Raw genomic sequence first — 16,935 nt, forward strand, 5'->3', positions numbered from 1 at the left:
TCACTCTAATGCTGCTTTTAAAGAAGCAACTTGCCTTCAATTTTATAGCTACAAGGAAATGAATTCTGCCAACAACCTGGGAGAGCTTAGAAGCAGATACCCGTTCTGTCAAGGCTCTGAAAAGAGGCCAGTTTTGGCTGATACCTTTTTTGTAACCTTGTCAGACCCTAGGTGGACTAGCAAGCTAAGCCATGTCCAGATGCCTGACCCAGACAAACAGTGGGGTAATGAGCACATGTGGTTTTAAGCGGCTGAGACTGTGGTACTATGTCACATTACAACAGAAAACGAACACTCTAGCCTGTGCTCCTCTCCCGATAGGCTTTTACTCTTCTGGACAATTTCATTTCTAAACATCCAAATGAAGATTTAGATATTTTCCTTTAGTCAGGCACAGCTAAGGTTAAAATAACTTATCCAAAATTTGTTAGACTCTTTGGGTAAAAATTAACCAATGGTCCTCTCCCCATGTTAAACAATATTAGCCCTGTAAAAGATGGGAAAACAGCAGCAGGGGCAACTTTCATATCCACAACTGGCCTCAAGCTAACTAAAGCATGGACAGCTTCTGTTGTGGCAAATAGCTATCTCTCCAGTTAGAACCAGCCCTGTGAAGTTAGTATCCTTCCGCTTTATATCCTCTCCAGGCTATATATGTACTGATGTTCAGTAATTGTAGAACTGAAACTGTGACTGCCTTGAAGCTTATTAATTCATGGATCTGGCTTCACTTCAGGCAGCATTTCTGCTTGATGCCCAGATTTTGACAGGATAGACACAGGACCACGGGCAGCGAGTATGCCAATGTTACTGCTGCCTGAGCCAGGTTTTAGGAGAATAAAGGGCAAATAAAAGAAAATAAAGGGCAACTAGAATTCCGAGTCTTCAGCATCATCTTTAGTTATCAGCTGCCACAGGATCTCCCAGTACGGAACCTCTCCTAAAATTCTCCCCACCCCTACAAGTATCTGAAAAGGAAACAAAAGAAAATAATTTTCCCTAAAGAATTTTTCCTTTCTCATTTACTTCTTTTAAATAATAAACCTCAATTGTTGGCAGAGGTTTCTAGGAATTAAAGGAATATCAATAAAGTTTAGGCCAAATGAGATTTATAACTAGAAAATAGATACTACTGGGTGTTAAAGAATAGAATGAAGCCAAGTCCACATATGTACGTATAGACACAACAGCACATAGCCATCCGTCAAGCTATACCCGGTGTCTAACGCCTCTGGCTGAATCTCTGTTCCCCAGCAGAGCAGACTGAGCTCCTTTAGGGGAGGAACCACATCTGGTCAGCTCTGGATTTCCCCAACACATACATAATACACTCTTCACTCAAAGGGCCACTTATAGGCTCTGTAACCACCTAGAGGGATGGGATGGGGAGGGAGGTTCAAGAGGGAGGGGACATAAATACAACTGGTTGATTCATGTTGATGTTTGGCAGAAACCAACACAATACTGTAAAGCAACTATCCTTCGATTTAAAATTAAAAAAATTTTTTAAAGGACCACTCATAGAGTGTGCTGAATCCAAATGAGAAAACCAGTTTTTAAAAAAGTTAACGATTGCTAAAGTGTCACCTGAACCCACGTGTTTAAACATTGCTATTCTTACCCATTTTCCAGTTACACTACTGGGGGGTGGGGGGGGAGGGGAGATAAACTACTGAGGGTGGGGTGGGGCGTGAATTAAAGCAATTAATAGCACTAAAACCTCCAAGTCTACATCAAGGAAGAATCACACCATGCTTAGCCAGTGAAAAGGATTCAAATTTTTTCAGTATTTTAATGAGAACACTTTCTCACCATCTTTAAATAGAAATGACTCCCACTTTTTACTCTGAAGCTGCTGGGCTGTCAGCACTTCTTCGCTTCCTGGTCCGTGGGGTTCAGAAGCCACCGCACAACCAGCTCGCCAGTGCTTTTCAGGCACGTGTTGGACATGTCCTCCTCTGTTGGGAGACCCTGGGGCAGCTTCAGGGGCTTGATTCTGTGACATGAGAGGATGCTGTCAGTGTCATACCAGGTAACACATTTTAAGAAACTGCTAGAATAACAAATAACAAACCTTATCAAATGTTTAACCACTTTCAGCTTTGCATTCACTGAAGGGATATTCTTGTGAACTTGAGGAGTGTGTGCCTACATACAAAGGAAACAACATTAGGGATCAATTTCAACAGTGCAGATGGTCCCACGTGTCAGGAAGAGGTTAAGGTGAAGTCTCCTTCTATCTAAATCGAACTTTCTAATATATTACATGAAATAATATGTTTAAACAAAAGAAATATTAAATAAGTAGGTTAGAAGTTTTAAAGGTGGAAAATTTACAACAAATTTAAACAACACTAAAGATGACTAAAATAGGTACATACTTTTTGTAACCCAAGCATCTTTATTATATCTTTCTCCCAATATGGACGTCTTTTTGCACTTTTTATCCTGGTAACAATATGCAGTTTATGAGGTTGCTGTGGATCCCCACCGTATTTTTCATGATCTTCAGGTGAAGGCTGAAAAACCTAGAAAGAAGAACTACAAATGATAAATTTTCAACATAGCTTCAATGTATTCCCCCACCTTTTTTTCTCTTAAAAAAAACAACAAACTTCAAACAACTACATAATGATTTCATATCTAATCATTCTACAATCCTCATCCTCAAATTGAACATTTCTACCAGTCCAACTACTCAGATAGAAGAAATCGAAGGAGTTCATGCACTAAGAAAAACATCACACAGCCAGGGATTTTGTTTTGTTTTGATAAAGAACAAAGCAGGAGGAACCGGATGACAAATGCCAGGAGAAGGCACTGCACTATACTGGATGGGCCTTGAACTGCATCCCCTACCCCATTCAAGGAGGGGATAAATGTAAACCTACAGTAACACGTGAGTATTATCAAACAGAAGTGTGTACTGGGCTACATTCCCAAATAAGGATATATGTGTAACACTATTTATAATACTGGAACGTTTAAAGGTCATATCCATATTCCTCAAGAGAATAGCTATAAAAAATTATGATTATTGTGTAGTCATAATTATTACATTCTAAATAAAACTAGTAATAATATAACTAAATCAGATGTGATGCAAATAAATTCCACTGTATTCTACTGGATTTAATGCTGCTATTAGAATGAATAAGGCTTATCATTTACCATTTTTGTAGGTACTAACTTTGAAGGATGGTCACAATATACTCTTGAGCAAAAACAACCAAATTTCCACACCACAAAAAAACAAATTTCCACACCACTATGTGTAGTAGGATTCTGTATTTGCTTCACCTATACCATGATGGAGGTTCATGACATTGTACAGGAGACAGGAATCAAGACCATCCCCATGGAAAAGAAATGTAAAAAACCAAAATGGCTGTCTGAGGAGGCCTTACAAATAGCTGTGAAAAGAAGAGAAGCGAAAAGCAAAGGAGAAAAGGAAAGATATAAGCATCTGAATGCAGAGTTCCAGAGAATAGCAAGAAGAGATAAGAAAGCCTTCCTCAGCAATCAATGCAAAGAAATAGAGGAAAACAATAGAATGGGAAACACTAGAGATCTCTTCAAGAAAATTAGAGATACCAAGGGAACATCTCATGCAAAGATGGGCTCGATAAAGGACAGAAATCGTATGGACCTAACAGAAGCAGAAGATATTAAGAAGAGGTGGCAAGAATACACAGAAGAACTGTACAAAAAGATCTTCACGACCAAGATAATCACGATGGTGTGATCACTCACCTAGAGCCAGATATCCTGGAATGTGAAGTCAAGTGGGCCTTAGGAAGCATGATTATGAACAAAGCTAGTGGAGGTGATGGAATTCCAGTTGAGCTGTTTCAAATCCTGAAAGATGATGCTGTGAAAGTGCTGCATTCAATATGCCAGCAAATTGGGAAAACTCAACAGTGGCCACAGGACTGGAAAAGGTCAGTTTTCATTCCAATCCCAAAGAAAGGCAATGCCAAAGAATGCTCAAACTACCGCACAATTGCACTCATCTCACATGCTAGTAAAGTAATGCTCAAAATTCTCCAAGCCAGGCTTCAGCAATATGTGAACCGTGAACTCCCTGATGTTCAAGCTGGTTTTAGAAAAGGCAGAGGAACCAGAGATCAAATTGCCAACATCCGCTGGATCATCGAAAAAGCAAGACAGTTCCAGTAAAACATCTATTTCTGCTTTATTGACTATGCCAAAGTCTTTGACTGTGTGGATCACAATAAACTGTGGAAAATTCTTCAAGAGATGGGAATACCAGACCACCTGACCTGCCTCTTGAGAAACCTTTATGCAGGTCAGGAAGCAACAGTTAGAACTGGACATGGAACAACAGACTGGTTCCAAATAGGAAAAGGAGTATGTCAAGGCTGTATATTGTCACCCTGCTTATTTAACTTCTATGCAGAGGACATCATGACAAACGCTGAGCTGGAAGAAACACAAGCTGGAATCAAGATTTCCGGGAGAAATATCAATAACCTCAGATATGCAGATGACACCACCCTTATGGCAGAAAGTGAAGGGGAACTAAAAAGCCTCTTGATGAAAGTGAAAGTGGAGAGTGAAAAAGTTGGCTTAAAGCTCAACATTCAGAAAACGAAGATCATGGCATCTGGTCCCATCACTTCATGGGAAATAGATGGGAAAACAGTGGAAACAGTGTCAGACTTTTATTTTGGGGGGCTCCAAAATCACTGCAGATGGTGACTGCACCCATGAAATTAAAAGACACTTATTCCTTGGAAGGAAAGTTATAACCAACCTAGATAGCATATTGAAAAGCAGAGACATTATTTTGCCAACAAAGGTCCGTCTAGTCAAGGCTATGGTTTTCCAGTAGTCATGTATGGATGTGACAGTTGGACTGTGAAGAAAGCTGAGCACCGAAGAATTGCTGCTTTTGAACTGTGGTGTTGGAGAAGACTCTTGAGAGCCCCTTGGACTGCAAGGAGATCCACCCAGTCCATTCTGAAGGAGATCAGCCCTGGGATTTCTTTGGAAGGAATGATGCTAAAGCTGAAACTCCAGTACTTTGGCCACCTCATGTGAAGAGCTGACTCATTGGAAAAGACTCTGATGCTGGGAGGGATTGGGGGCAGGAGGAGAAGGGGACGACAGAGGATGAGATGGCTGGATGGCATCACCGACTGGAGGGACGTGAGTTTGCATGAACTCCAGGAGTTGGTGATGGACAGGGAGATCTGGCGTGCTGCAGTTCATGGGTCGCAGAGTTGGACATGGCTGAGCGAGTGAACTGAACTGATACCATGATGAGTGTGTACATATGATGTATTCTATAAATACTGATTCTAAGAATATGACCTTAAATTCTAAACATAAGTCTAACAATTCTATACATATGTGTGTGTGTTAGCCGTTCAGTCGTGTCTAACTCTCTGCTACCTCAGGGACTATAGCCTATCAGGCTCCTCTGTCCATGGAATTCTTCAGGCAAGAATACTGGAGTGGGCAGGGGTTCTTCCCAACCCAGAGATCAAACCCAGCTCTCTGAATTGCAGGCAGATTCTTTACCACTGAGCCACCAGGGAACCCATATAAGTGTGTGTATACATGTATACACACACACACACACACACACACACACACAGACACACACACCCTTAAATGTAGAAAGGTCTCAAAAACATTAGGTCGAGAGTCATACCTCTGGGGACAGACTGAGGAAGGACAAAAAAAATGTTACTTTAATCACCAAGAATATTATTCAATCATTAACTTCTCCACGGAGGGATCAGGTTACACTGCTAAATGATGAAAGCCACCGGAGAAGCATTATAGCCAAGATGATGCACATCTTTAAAAATACGTAAAAGAGAAGTACATGGAGGGTGTGCACAGTGGCTGTCTTCAAACAGGTGAGATGAAGGGTATTTTTCTAGAGCTTTTGATGAAATGTTGGTGAGAAGAATGGTGGCAAACAGAGGATGGGGTAGGCGCACCAAAGAAAAGGAGAGACAACATGAAGAAACAGTGTGTGGAGCATGAAATATTCAGGAAAAGTCAGTGGTTCCATGAGAATAAGGCAGCAAAAAAAACATGAAAAGCAATGCAAGGGGAGTTAAACCAAGCTCAACTATGCTGAGTCTTTAGAAATTTCCAGAAGGCATACAAAGCTATTGGAGGTATGAAACAATATGACATTTCAAAGACAGGTTCGGAAAGAAAACTCTTTCAAAAGAACTGGAGGTGGAGACTGATACAAAACAACTCAGGAAGGACTTAAGGACATGGTTTAAGGGTCTGAATTACAGCAGCTGTAACAGAAAAGGACTGATCTGGGGACTCTGGCCAGTAAAATAGATGGATTTGTGGTAGGTGAGGGAGCAGATGGGGTTGAGATTGACTCAAAGGTTTTCAGTCTGTGAAATCACACAGAGGATCAACTGACATCACTAATACAAGTGATGTATTAGTAATATAACTAATACAAGCACGTTCTTTTAGTTTGGTTATTTGGAGGGAAAGTAAGACAATGAGTTTAATTTTGGATAACTTGAAATACTTATGGGTTATCCAAGCAGCAAGGTTTAGAAATTATTTGAGAAAACAGGAATAAGTCTGGAAGATGGGCAATGGGCTACAGATGTACACTTCAGAGTCATTTCTATGAGGCTGGAAAGTTTTCATACTCACTACAGCTGGCAATCAAAATCACTGCTTTCCACATTTTAAACAAATGTCAACATCTGTATCTATCCTTTTCTTCCAGAAGTTTACAGTCTAGGAAACATGGAAAGATATGACAACGTAGTTGCAGACCATGACTTGGAAAAAACAGAGTTCTGATAAAAGAACATCAAGCATGTTAAAGGTATCAAAATAATTGACAGTAATACTATTTTAGCTTTTAAACAATCAGTAGGGAATGGTGGTTGCCAGAGACTGGGGAAAGAAGGTATGAGGAGTTACTGTCTAATGGGAACAGAGTTGTTCCAATTTTGTATGATGAAGAGTTCTGGAGAGGGATGGTTGTGATGGTCACACAATAATATGAAAGTACTTAATATCACTGAGAGAAAGTGTTACTTGTTCAGCTGTGTCCAATTCTTTCCAACCTCCTAGACTGTAGCTCACCAGGATCCTCTGTCCATGGAATTCTCCAAGAAAGAATACTAAAGTGGGTTGCCATTCCCTTCTCTGGGGGATCTTCCCCATCCAGGGACTGAACCAGGGTCTCCTGCATTGCAGGCAGATTCTTTACCATCTGAGCCACCAGGGAAGCCCATAGTATCACTGAAGTGTACCCTTAAAAAAAGAGTTAAGATACTAAAGTTCATATCTTTGCATTTTACCATAACACTGAAAATTTGGAGAAAACAAAACAAAAATCTACTGAGGGCTTAGCCAGAGTTTTTCGAAAGAATGATAGGTACACACAAGTTTAGCAGAGAAGATCCAAATTAGCAACAGTTGATAGAGAGTGAAAACCAAGAGCCACAGGGACAGTCTGAGCAGGAGGAAGACAGTTCATTTTCTCAGGACAACGGTGATATGAAAACACAAAATATTAAGGGAAAAAACCATAATCAGGAATAAACAGGTTCTGAGATGATAAAAAATCCACTACTTAAAAGGCCAGTAGTACAATTTTATTTTTAATAATTATTTACCTAAATCACACTATGTTTAAAACTCTACCCTTCTACCTATATCGACAAATAATTTAACGTGAAAGTTTCCAATATTGCAAAACCCAGTGCCTTTCAAAACACAACATGTTTTTCAAAAACAGTAACAGGAAAACAAAACCTTGTTCTTACTTCATCTGGAATTCTTGACCTCGTAAATTTGTGACGAATCCAGTCTGTACAAACAAGAGGTTCCACACCTTTTGTTGCCGTCTAAAATATGACATAAAACATTTGATTTTTAGCACTCTATCTAGTGCAGAAATCCAAACCTATTATTTTTAGGTGACGAAAGTCTACTCTTTTTGTTCTCGTGTTAGTTGCTCAGTCTTGTCTGACTCTTTGCAGCCCCATGGACTCTAGCTTGCCAGGTTCCTCTGTCCATGGAGTTCTCCAGGCAAGAATATTGGAGTGGGTAGCCATTTCCTTCTAAGGGGATCTTCCCAATGCAGGGATCGAACCTGGGTCTCCTGCATTGCAGGCAGATTCTTTACTGTCTGAGCCATCAGGGAAGCCCTATTCTTACCTAACCTGTAATTATGAAACATTTATCTCAACCACCTAGCTGAATGAATACATCTTATCTTACCACTAACATTAAATATTAATATAAATGTTTAAGCCAGCGATTGGCAATAATTTTCTGTAAAGGAGTAGGCAATAAATATTTCCAGTTCTGGGCGACATGGTTCCCAGAGCCAAGTCTCAGCTCTGTCGCCGCAGGGCCAAAGCAGCCATCAACAATATGTAAACAAATCGTTGTGGCTATGTTCTAATAAAACTTTTTCAAAAACAGATGGTCAGCTGAACCTGGCCTGTAGGTTATAGTTCATCAATGCGATCAAGACAACATACGGTAATTTACCCTTCAACAACACAATGTAAAAGAAAGTCAAAATGAGTTTCCAGTTTTCTTTCTAGTCCCAACAGTGCCATCAACTCTGGGTTCCTGTCTCCTATTCTCTTTCTACAAGCCTGCAGTAGTATTTCTCCCGGGCTGCAAAAGAAAAAGGATTCACTGCCAATCCTTCATACCAGGAAACTCCTCTGGGTGGGCAGTAATCCTCCTCTCTGTGCCTTCCCTGGACAGCAGAGAGCACTGGGAGAAGCAGCAGGGAGGAATGGGGGTGGGGGGAGGGGGAAGTGATGGACACAGGCTCTGATCCACCAGGAAATAATAATGACCACTCAAGATTAATCTGAGGCTAAGGTAAGAATCTCAAGCACCTGACATTATCATCATCTAATTGCAGGTCCTACCTAGACTCTGGCCCTCATGAGTAGCCTAGGCTACACCACTCCAATTTCTAAAAGACTAGAAGGAAACACATGAAAGTACAAACATAAATGATCTCTGAGAAACTGTTTCTTTTCTTTCTACTTTTCTACATTTTTCTAATTTTCTAAGATTGAAAATGGACTCTTTTTAAAATTGAAGGGAAAAAAATCTAAAAAGATTAAGGTGAACAAAGGGGAATCAACACTAGTCATTTTTTACCAGCATGTTCTCTACGAAAAGGTCTTTTGTAATTTCAATTCTTTAGGAATAAAACAGCAAATAAACCAAATAAAATCAACTCTCAACATTAAAAAAAAGAAAAAATATATAAAGAAACTTAAAAATGTAACTTGCCTGTATGTTTTGTTAATTAGAAAAGAGATTAAAAGTTCTTAAGGAATAGAAAAGCAAGACAACTGGAAAAGATAATTACTGAAAGGAAACACTTACTTGTAGTCTCCCTGGGGGCCTCCGAACTACTGAGCGCAAAATCCCTGCCATGGATGTGATGGCTGTTCTCCTTAGAGGCTATGAGAAGTGAAAAATAGATCTGTGGGTCACATATGTTTTGGAAACAGATAGCTCTACCGTTTCTGTAGTAACAAAAAGCTGAGCAAATTGAAAAACTGAATGAAGTTTAATAGTACAATCTTGGTTGTTTTAATACAATAAAGACAAGAATTAAGTTATAATAAATGTTTTAGTCAGAGTTCAAGAAAACCATAAGCAGTAATTATACATTAACCATGTACCATTTTCACCAAAGAGTTAAACCCTAAGTTGATTTCAACAACAAAAATGGGCAGTGGAGGTTCAGTTCAGTTCAGTCACTGGGTTGTGTCTGACTCTTTGCAACCCCATGAATTGCAGCACGCCAGGCCTCCCTGTCCATCACCAACTCCCGGAGTTCACTCAGACTCACGTTCATCGAGTCAGTGATGCCATCCAGCCATCTCATCCTCTGTCGTCCCCTTCTCCTCCTGCCCCCAATCCCTCCCAGCATCAGAGTCTTTTCTAATGGGTCAACTCTTCGCATGAGGTGGCCAAAGTACTGGAGTTTCAGCTTTAGCATCATTCCTTCCAAAGAAATCCCAGGGCTGATCTCCTTCAGAATGGACTGGGTGGATCTCCTTGCAGTCCAAGGGGCTCTCAAGAGTCTTCTCCAACACCACAGTTCAAAAGCAGCAATTCTTTGGCGCTCAGCTTTCTTCACAGTCCAACTGTCACATCCATACATGACTACTGGAAAAACCATAACCTTGACTAGACGGACCTTTGTTGGCAAAGTAATGTCTCTTCTTTTCAACATGCTCTCTAGGTTGGTCATAACTTTTCTTCCAAGGAGTAAGCGTCTTTTAATTTCATGGCTGCAGTCACCATATGCAGTGATTTTGGAGCCCCCAAAATAAAAGTCTGACACTGTTTCCACTGTTTTCCCATCTATTTCCCATGAAGTGATGGGACCAGATGCCATGATCTTCGTTTTCTGAATGTTGAGCTTTCAGCCAACTTTTTCACTCTCCACTTTCACTTTCATCAAGAGGCTTTCTCGTTCTTCTTCACTTTCTGCCATAAGCGTGGTGTCATCTGCATATCTGAGGTTATTGATATTTCTCCCGGAAATCTTGATTCCAGCTTGTGCTTCTTCCAGCCCAGCGTTTCTCATGATGTCCTCTGCATAGAAGTTAAATAAGCAGGGTGGCAATATACAGCCTTGACGTACTCCTTTTCCTATTTGGAACCAGTCTGTTGTTCCATGTCCAGTTCTAACTGTTGCTTCCTGACCTGCATAAAGGTTTCTCAAGAGGCAGGTCAGGCGGTCTGGAATTCCCATCTCTTGAAGAATTTTCCAGTTTATTGTGATCCACACAGTCAAAGGCTTTGGCATAGTCAATAAAGCAGAAATAGATGTTTTACTGGAACTGTCTTGCTTTTTCGATGATCCAGCAGATGTTGGTAATTTGATCTCTAGTTCCTCTGCCTTTTCTAAAACCAGCTTGAACATCTGGAAGTTGATGGTTCACGTATTGCTGAAGCCTGGCCTGGAGAATTTTGAGCATTACTTTACTAGCGTGTGTGATGAGTTCAATTGTGCGGTAGTTGAGCATTCTTTGGCATTGCCTTTCTTTGGGATTGGAATGAAAACTGACCTTTTCCATGGCAAGAATACAAAGAATTGTACAAAAGAGATCTTCACGACCAAGATAATCATGATGGTGTGATCACTCACCTAGAGCCAGACATCCTGGAATGTGAAGTCAAGTGGACCTTAGAAAGCATCACTACGAACAAAGCTAGCGGAGGTGATGGAATTCCAGTTGAGCTATTTCAGTGGAGGTTCAGTTCAGTTCAGTTGCTCAGTCGTGTCTGACTCTTTGCGACCCCATGAATCGCAGCACGCCAGGCCTCCCTGTCCATCACCAACTCCCGGAGTTCACTCAGACTCACGTCCATCGAGTCAGTGATGCCATCCAGCCATCTCATCCTCTGTCATCCCCTTCTCCTCCTGCCCCCAATCCCTCCCAGCATCAATGTCTTTTCCAATGAGTCAACCCTTCGCATGAGGTGCCCAAAGTACTGGAGTTTCAGCTTTAGCATCATTCCTTCCAAAGAAATCCCAGGGCTGATCTCCTTCAGAACGGACTGGTTGGATCTCCTTGCAGTCCAAGGGACTCTCAAGAGTCTTCTCCAACACCACAGTTCAAAAGCATCAATTCTTCGGTGCTCAGCCTTCTTCACAGTCCAACTCTCACATCCATACGTGACCACTGGGAATCTTCAACAGGGAGGGCAGATAAAGAATGCTTTCCACTAGTACCACAATTAAAGAAAGAGCTGGAAAGGACTTGAAGAAATCCCAACCCCTAATTGGAACTGATGACCTTCTTACTTTATTTATATGGAAAATGAATCCCAGAGAGTTCAGTCATTTTACCCAAGAGCCTCCAGCTTTTAAGAGAGTATATGGTCTGGAACCTAATTTTTCCATCACATTTTCATTAAATCCTAATACCCTTCTGTTAAGAACAGTAGGATGCTCTTTTTTGCTTATTTGCATTTTAAACTATTTTTAATGAACATGCATTGTTTTTATAAAGTAAAAGGCATGTTTATTTAGACAGAACAATTATCGCCTACTATACTGACTTAAGGGCTTCCCTGGTGGCTCAAAGGGCAAAGAATCTACGTGCAATACTGGAGACCTGGGTCTGACCCCTGGGCTGGGAAGATACCCTGGGGAGGGAAATGGCTACCCACTCCAGTATTCTTGCCTGGAGAATTCCATGGACAGAGGAGCGTGGTGAGCTAGAGTCCATGGGGTCGCAAAGAGTCGGACATGACTGAGTGACTAACACACACACACTGACTTAAATGGAATGTAGAAAGATTAAGTTCATGAACTATATGCATTAATATATTTTGGATACGTGACTTAATTTATATGTTTCAATTCCCTCCCTGTCCCCCCACTCCAAGAACAGAAAGAAAATAACACCTATCTTGCAAATGAATTATTCTAAAAACATCTAAAACAGTACTTGGCACATCAGTAGCCCTTAATAGATGGTAACTTTTACTATTATAAGATCATTAAGTTATTACAGAGCTATAATAAGAGTACTCTAACATGCCAAAATAAGGTAAGTGCTGTATTTCAGTGTCTACCAGATTCTGGCTCACTCAAGCTCTGCAGGTTTTTCCTGTGGTGTGGAAAAAGCAATGAAGTTGGGGAATCAATGCAAGATGTCCCCCTAAAAGGGCCTGACTTCAGAAAAATTATCAGCAACTGAAACAGTATTTCAAAATTCTGTATCAGTTTTAGAAGAGCTAACTACTATATTCTTAGTGCCCCCAAAGCAAAAATTGTGTTTTATTCATATTCTATACCTGTGGCATCTAGCATACTATCTGATAGACAACAGGCACCCAGTGTTTGTTGATGCATGTCTGAATTAATTAATGGGTTACATCCATGGTCCACTCCACCGAGCATTCAGAAGTAAATCAGAATTTCATAACAGTCATTCAGATTTTATACTTCAAGCATTACAATACAGCACAGCACTTTCTACTTCAAATTATCCAGTTTGCTTGGCTGGCTGTTTAGATCCTTTGTATCAAGTCTTCTTTAGAAGAGATGCTTAAACCTCCAGCCCTCCAATCAAACAATCTAAATTATTTTCCCTACCATACTTCTTCCTCCAAAGTTAAGCATTTTCTTCGGTACTAACAAAGATAGTAGGTACCTAAGCACAAAGTCAGGTATTAATCCAGTTTCTTTAGCTTCGCTCTTTGTTAAATCTTTCTCTTATCATTTAGATTCCAAGCAAAGCCTCCTAATTGGCCTTCCTGCTTCTATTCTAATTTCCCCAAGGTCTTTTCCCCACAGCAGCAGTCATCTCACTAAATCTGAAATCAGGTAATATCAACACCTCTGCTCAAAACCTTCCAAAGAGCCAGGTTTCTCATTGTTAGAGTAGGTGGTTACACACAAGCCAGAGAGGAAGGGTAGAATATCTATGTCATCCGATGACACAGGATTAGTGGTGGAACTAATATTTAGCTAAATAAAGATGTGATAGATATAGAAATAATTATAGATACATATACATACATGGGTTGGCCCTCTTAGCTGAGAGGACCCAAAAACAATGGCATCCCAATAGGGATGAGCACACCCAGTGCTAAGATCTTAGTTCCTAATAGCATTCTCTGATAAAAAGAACCAGGACTCCTTGGAGAAAAGGCTGATTACATGGCTGTAGCAAGGAATATATAAAGAATATATAAAGATAAGTCTGGAGCATCTTGTAGTGCTAGAAAGGAACTACTCAAAAAAAGTCAAAAATGACGGGGCTATGTCAAAGGGACTAGAACCCAACTGAAAGAGCTCCCAGCGGCTACAGCTGAAATAATATGAGCAATAAGGTAAGTAATACAGTACTGGTATATAACCAAAACATAAACTAACCATGAATCCATACTGATATAAACAGATGAATAATGAGAGAAAGGAAAAAAAAAAAAACACCTCTCTTACAGAAGAATTTCAAATAATTTATGTAGATACTCCCCTCTCAAAGAGGCGGAGAAAAGCTATCAACACTTAAGCATGGGGTATGCTTAAAGACTTTCTGCCAGAGTCAGGAAAGAAGTCAGGGTGGGCGGGGAGGAGGGAATAATGTTACACTAGAGAAATCTAACCAACACTACTTCTTCAAAGTGATCAAGATTAACATCAACTGTGATAAAAGCCAAGCTAATAGCATGTATGGAATGAGAGAATGAGAACAGCACTTCACCTCTAGGTCTTCCTTCCAAAAACCCCTTCCATCACTCTAACAGAAAAATATCAGACAGACTCCAATTGGAGGACACTGTACACAATACTTGACCAGTATTTCCTCAAATACCTGACTGCCTCAAACTGTCACGGTCATCAAAACCAAGGTAAGTCTGAGAAACTGTCATAGTCAAGAGGAACGCTTGACAACTAAACATAATGTCGTATTTTGGATGGAATTTTGAAAGAGCAAAAGGACATCAGGTAAAAACTAAAAAAATCTGAATGAAGTGTGACCTTTAGTTAACAATGTATTCATACTGGCTTATCAATTTTAACAAACGTACCACATTAATGTAAGATGTTAATAAAGGGAAATTTTGTGTGGGCAGGGTATACAGGAAATATTAATATCTGCATAACTTTCCTGTAAATCTAAAATTACTCCAAAATTAAAGTTTATTTATTTCTAGACTGAAAACTTCTAACTGAACACCTTTTCATTTTAGAGTGGCGGCCAGTCCTTACCCTTCCACCCTGAGGATTTCATCTCCAATTATTCTCTTGCTCACTTGCTATACACACCCGCTGCAAGAAAGCCCTGTACCCTGCCAGGCAGGCATACTCCCCTGACTATTCCCTCTCCTGGAATGTCCCCAATATCCAAATAGTTAATTCTCTCACATCCTTCAATTTCTGGCTCCAATCTCATCTTTTCAATGAGGTCTACCCTGATTCCATTATTTAACATTTTGACCCAGAGGACAATTGTCAGCACTCCCAATGTCTTTTACTCTACTTGACTTTCTTTCCATAGCACTTAACATCTTCTAACATAATTTAATTACTTGTTAGGTTTGTCGTTTACCGTCTGTTTCCACCCAATAGCATGTGAGTTCCACAAGGACAAAGATTTTAAAATTTTGTTTTTGGTTTGCTCTGTCTATTCACAGATATATTTCAAGCATCTACCTAAGCAGCACAGCCTTGTAGCAGCCACTCAATCAATTTTCGCTGAATGAAGTTTCACTTCCAGACTTCAGAAGGTGTGACAGTCAAAAGTCATTAACTTTTAATAAAGTAAAAGTTGTTCTTAATAATTAGGCACATAACTCTTGGACCTTGAAGCAATGATACTGTCTTTCACAGTACAACTCCCTTTCTCTTGGACAGATAGAAAGCCAGGGAAATAAATGCAGGGCTTCCCAGGTGGTACAGAGGTAAAGAATCCACCTGCCAATGCAGGAGAGGCAAGAGATGTGGGTGCAATCCCTGGGTCAGGAAGATCCCTTGGAGTAGTAGGAAATGGCAATTCACTCCAGTATTCTTGCCTGGAAAATCCAATGGACAGCGGCTGTTGAGCTACAGTCCATGGGGTCACAAAGAGTTGGACAAGACTGAGCACACACACACACTTGAGGAGTATGATCGCACTTCCATCCCATTAAAAAGAGAGAGCGCTGTCTGTGAAACTCTAGAAGCCTATCAGAGAAACGTTAGCATATCTGGGGAGAGAAGGGCAGGCTACCAGAGTTATTTTCCCTAACATTGTTCCCTGATATTGTTTGATAGGTCTGCTGCTGTTGTTCTTTTACAATGACCGTACATGTAACTGTTCTTAAAAAAAGAAAACTAATTCCTTTTCTAAAGAGGCAAGGTACATGGGATTTTCCAGGCAATAGTACTGGAGTGGATTGCCATTTCCTTCTCCAGGGGATCTTCCCAACCCAGGGACTGAACCTGGGTCTCCTGCATTGTAGACAGATACTTTACTATCTGAGCCACCAGGGAAGTCCAGAGGCAAGACATCTATTTAATAGTAAATGGGGGTGGGGAAGGAACGCAGAACGTAGAACCTCCCTTTGAGCAAACTGACATCTCTGAGGGCAAGAAATGCCTCTTTTTTGAACTCTAATGCCTACTAGGCAGCCCTCCTAAGTGCCTCTTGGGAAAATACAAAACAAAACAACGCAGAACAAGTAGCTTTGAGTAGGTAGCGATCAAGACACGGTTGCAAAATCACGACTTTTAGTAAAACGGTAAATTTTTTTTTTTTTGGCTGCGTCCCACAGCAAGCGGGACCTTAAGTTTCTCTACCAGGGATAGAACCCACGCCTCCTCCAGCGCAAGCGCGGAGTCTTAACCACTGGACCTCAGGGAAATCCCAAAAGGTAAAATAAGCCAACTCCGGAGGGTTTGCGTTCTAAAATGCAGCAATTTTTAAATTATACAGTTTTGTGTCACTATTAACAATTCGTTAGGCTGAACCCAGCAGAAAGCCAAAGTTACGAGCAAAACAGAAGCACAGAAAATGCTAAAACACCCTTTCCCGTCAGACTGCCCGGCCTGGGACCCTCAGTCCTCGAGCTCCAGGAGGCGGGGCTCCTCAGGCCGCGTCCCGGGAACCCTCAAACCGGGAGACGGGATCCAGCCGGTAAGCGGCTTCTCGGGAGACCAAGGGCCAACCCTGGACGCAGGCCCGTACAGCTTACTGTGACTCGTAAACCCAGAACTGAATAGACAAAATCAATCCTCATCTGCATAGGGTTCACAGATACATGCTCCTAGCAAAAACGCAATACCTTCAGGCACTCATTCCCCACTCACCAGCAGTTGCTACAAGTCTCTCAGCCTTAAGTTAACCACTGAGGAGAACAGGAGCGGAGGAAGGACCCAGAGTGCCACACTCAAACTCGGCCGTAACAGTG

At 40.9% G+C, this 16,935-nt stretch overlaps 1 protein-coding gene across 2 annotated transcripts; it reads right to left on the reverse strand.

The window, feature by feature from the left end:
• Positions 1-1,767: 1,767 nt before the first annotated feature.
• Positions 1,768-16,907, reverse strand: MRPL30 (mitochondrial ribosomal protein L30). Of its 2 annotated transcripts, none has more exons than XM_004006140.5 (6): positions 16,835-16,907; positions 9,394-9,471; positions 7,797-7,877; positions 2,382-2,528; positions 2,075-2,148; positions 1,768-1,996 (listed from the first exon to the last, which is right to left on the reverse strand). In XM_004006140.5, exons 2-6 carry the CDS (start codon positions 9,442-9,444, stop codon positions 1,864-1,866), a joined length of 486 nt encoding a protein of 161 aa, XP_004006189.1. In that variant the 5' UTR covers positions 9,445-9,471; positions 16,835-16,907; the 3' UTR covers positions 1,768-1,863. The 2 variants fall into 2 exon arrangements, with proteins under 2 accessions (XP_004006189.1, XP_004006190.1); XM_004006141.4 differs by having other exon boundaries at positions 16,810-16,907.
• Between the last annotated feature and the right edge of the window lie 28 nt (positions 16,908-16,935).

The sequence above is a fragment of the Ovis aries genome, chromosome 3, assembly GCF_016772045.2.
Source record: "Ovis aries strain OAR_USU_Benz2616 breed Rambouillet chromosome 3, ARS-UI_Ramb_v3.0, whole genome shotgun sequence".
Lineage (NCBI taxonomy): Eukaryota > Metazoa > Chordata > Mammalia > Artiodactyla > Bovidae > Ovis > Ovis aries.

Excerpts from the sequence above, each read along its gene's own strand:
- MRPL30 (XM_004006140.5), bottom strand. The coding sequence starts at position 9,444 with ATGGCAGGGATTTTGCGCTCAGTAGTTCGGAGGCCCCCAGGGAGACTA. Across the intron at positions 2,529-7,796 it reads GGTCAAGAATTCCAGATGAA|GTTTTTCAGCCTTCACCTGA; the intron begins GTAAGAACAAGG and ends TCTTCTTTCTAG. Across the intron at positions 1,997-2,074 it reads GTGGTTAAACATTTGATAAG|AATCAAGCCCCTGAAGCTGC; the intron begins GTTTGTTATTTG and ends CTCATGTCACAG.